The sequence below is a fragment of the Egretta garzetta genome, unplaced genomic scaffold (assembly GCF_000687185.1).
Source record: "Egretta garzetta isolate BGI_Z169 unplaced genomic scaffold, ASM68718v1 scaffold245, whole genome shotgun sequence".
NCBI classification, from domain to species: domain Eukaryota; kingdom Metazoa; phylum Chordata; class Aves; order Pelecaniformes; family Ardeidae; genus Egretta; species Egretta garzetta.
The window spans coordinates 855,713-857,850 of NW_009259721.1; the positions used below are offsets into that span (position 1 = coordinate 855,713).

At 67.2% G+C, this 2,138-nt stretch overlaps 1 protein-coding gene across 1 annotated transcript in view; it reads left to right on the forward strand.

Moving 5' to 3' along the window:
* The window catches only part of RHOC (ras homolog family member C), a 13,456-nt gene extending 12,660 nt beyond the window's left edge, over nt 1-796 (forward strand). Inside the window, exon 5 of the mRNA XM_009639395.2 lies at nt 263-796. Coding sequence (XP_009637690.2) covers nt 263-436 — 174 coding nt within the window. The 3' untranslated portion in view covers nt 437-796. The remainder of the gene's footprint in view (nt 1-262) is intronic.
* The last annotated feature ends 1,342 nt before the right edge of the window (nt 797-2,138 follow it).

Consider the following 2,138-nt stretch of genomic DNA (forward strand, 5'->3'; position numbering starts at 1 on the left):
GGGCGGTATCTGGCAAAGATGAAGCAGGTGGGGGAGCCCTGGGTACCACTGCCCCTCCCCAGGGCGCCCCCCTTCCTTTTCCCCGGGGCGCCCCCCTTCCTTTTCCCCGGGGCACCCACCTTCTCCCTGTGCTGCCTGGCCGGGGCTCCCCTTTGCCGTGCCGGGTCCTGGCCCCAAGGGCTGGATGCCCCAAGGGCAGTCACTGTGCTTTTGCTGCTGCTTTCTGGCGATGCTCCTGAACCCCCTTTTTGATGCTTTCTAGGAGCCGGTGAAGCCAGAGGAGGGGAGGGACATGGCCAACAGGATCAACGCCTTCGGCTACCTCGAGTGCTCGGCCAAGACGAAGGAGGGCGTGCGGGAGGTCTTCGAGATGGCCACCCGCGCGGGGCTGCAGGTCCGCAAGAACAAGAAGCGCAGAGGCTGCCCGCTGCTGTGAGCAGCCCGGTGGGCCAGGAGGCTGCTGCCTGTGCCAGCCCCCGGCTGCCCGGCGAGGGAGCGCTGGCTGAAGCGGGACCTCATGGTGCCGGTACCCTCCCCGAGCCCTCCGCACAAGAGCTGCCACCCAAGCCCCGGGGTTGTCCCTGTGTGACCCCGGGGCCGTGAGGGGCCAGTGCCTTCAGTCCCCACTGCTCGCTATGGGCCGGGCGTTTGTCTAGCGCTCCGTGTCACCCCCTTTTGTACCAGTCTCCCTGGTTTTGCCTCTCCCATGGGGATGCCACGGCGTTCGCTCTCCCTCTCCAGCTCCGGGCAGGTGCCGCAGAAGCAGGAGGTGCCGCACACCAGCGTTTTATACAGACTTGTCCGGGGCGCGTTTCAGCCCCATCTGCATGCAGAGCGGGCTCAGCACCCCCCCAGGGAGCCGTGCTCGGCCGCTGCCAAAGCGCTCTGCTCCCGGGACCCGCGCTGGGGCAGCGCCTCTGCCCAGCTCTGCCAGTAACGCCACCTTCCAGTCTGCATCGGTCACGGACCAGCAAACTGAACTGCCTAATTGGGAAAATAAATGCAAACTGGTATTTCGGTAATCGTAGCTCTGCTTGTGTGGGATCCTTCTGGCCATCCTTCGTGCCCCTGGGCTGGTCCGGGCAGCTGCCTGCGGGTCCACACGCTCGGCCCCCAGCCCCTCCTGCTTCAGCCGCTGGTGCAGGATCAGGGCTCATCACCTCCTGCTTTGGTAAGACCCTGGGAGCAGCTTATGTGGGAATTGCTGGGCAGGAGCTCCCCCGCTGTCCCCAGTCCCTGGTGTGACAGGCGCCGTGGTCGCCACTGGAGCCACCCCTCCCCTGTCACCGTGCTGGAGCAGGGCAGGGCTGCAGCAAGCCTGTCCTTCCTCTGGCAGCCCCGGCAGCCCCAGCTGTGGCGGCAGGGCCCGGGACTTGACATCAATACTCTCTTTTTCTCTAAACATTTATTCCAGGGAAACAAAGTGAAGCGTGCCCATGTGGCCGTGCCAGCTCTTGGGCCAGGCAGCTGCCTGGCGGGGACCCCCAGCCACCCTGTGCCGGGCCGGGTCCCTGCCTGCACCCCCATTGCCCGTTGGGCTGCACCGAGCGCCCCCGCGCACCCAGGGATACTCGCCAGGGGCCAGGCTCTTGCTTAAGCTGCTCACTGAACGGTGAGACCGGGCACGGAGAAGTGGCGTTCCATGGCTGTGTCAAAAACTGTTTAAAAGGGAGGGTGGTCCCAGTCCAGCACGGGTGCAGCCCCGCTCTGCCAGGGGAGGGGTCTGCCCCAGCCTGCCCCGCGGTCCCTGCCGGGGCTCTTGGCTGGGAGCGGAGGCTGGCAGGACCCCCGTGCCCAGCGGGCTCAGCCCCATCCCCGCAGGGGCGCACAGTGTGCTGAGCACCCCGGGGCCGAGGCAGGGCGAGAGCAGGGAGCCGCTGCAGGGCAGGGGGAGGCTGGGGGTGCTGGAGCTCCACGGGGCTTCTCCTCCTTTCCCAGGTGGGTTTTCTGTAAAGAAACCCCATGGCAGAGCTCGGGAGGGGACAGGCAGCCCCCCAAGGGAGGGGCCATCCTGAGCCCTGTCACGTTTGCTGCAGAAGCCTCCCAGTGTCCCTGAACCTGAACCCAGGGCGCTGGTGCAGCACGGCCGGCAGCTCCCAGCCCCGCTCCCGGGGGGCTCCATCGGCCGGGGCCCGCCC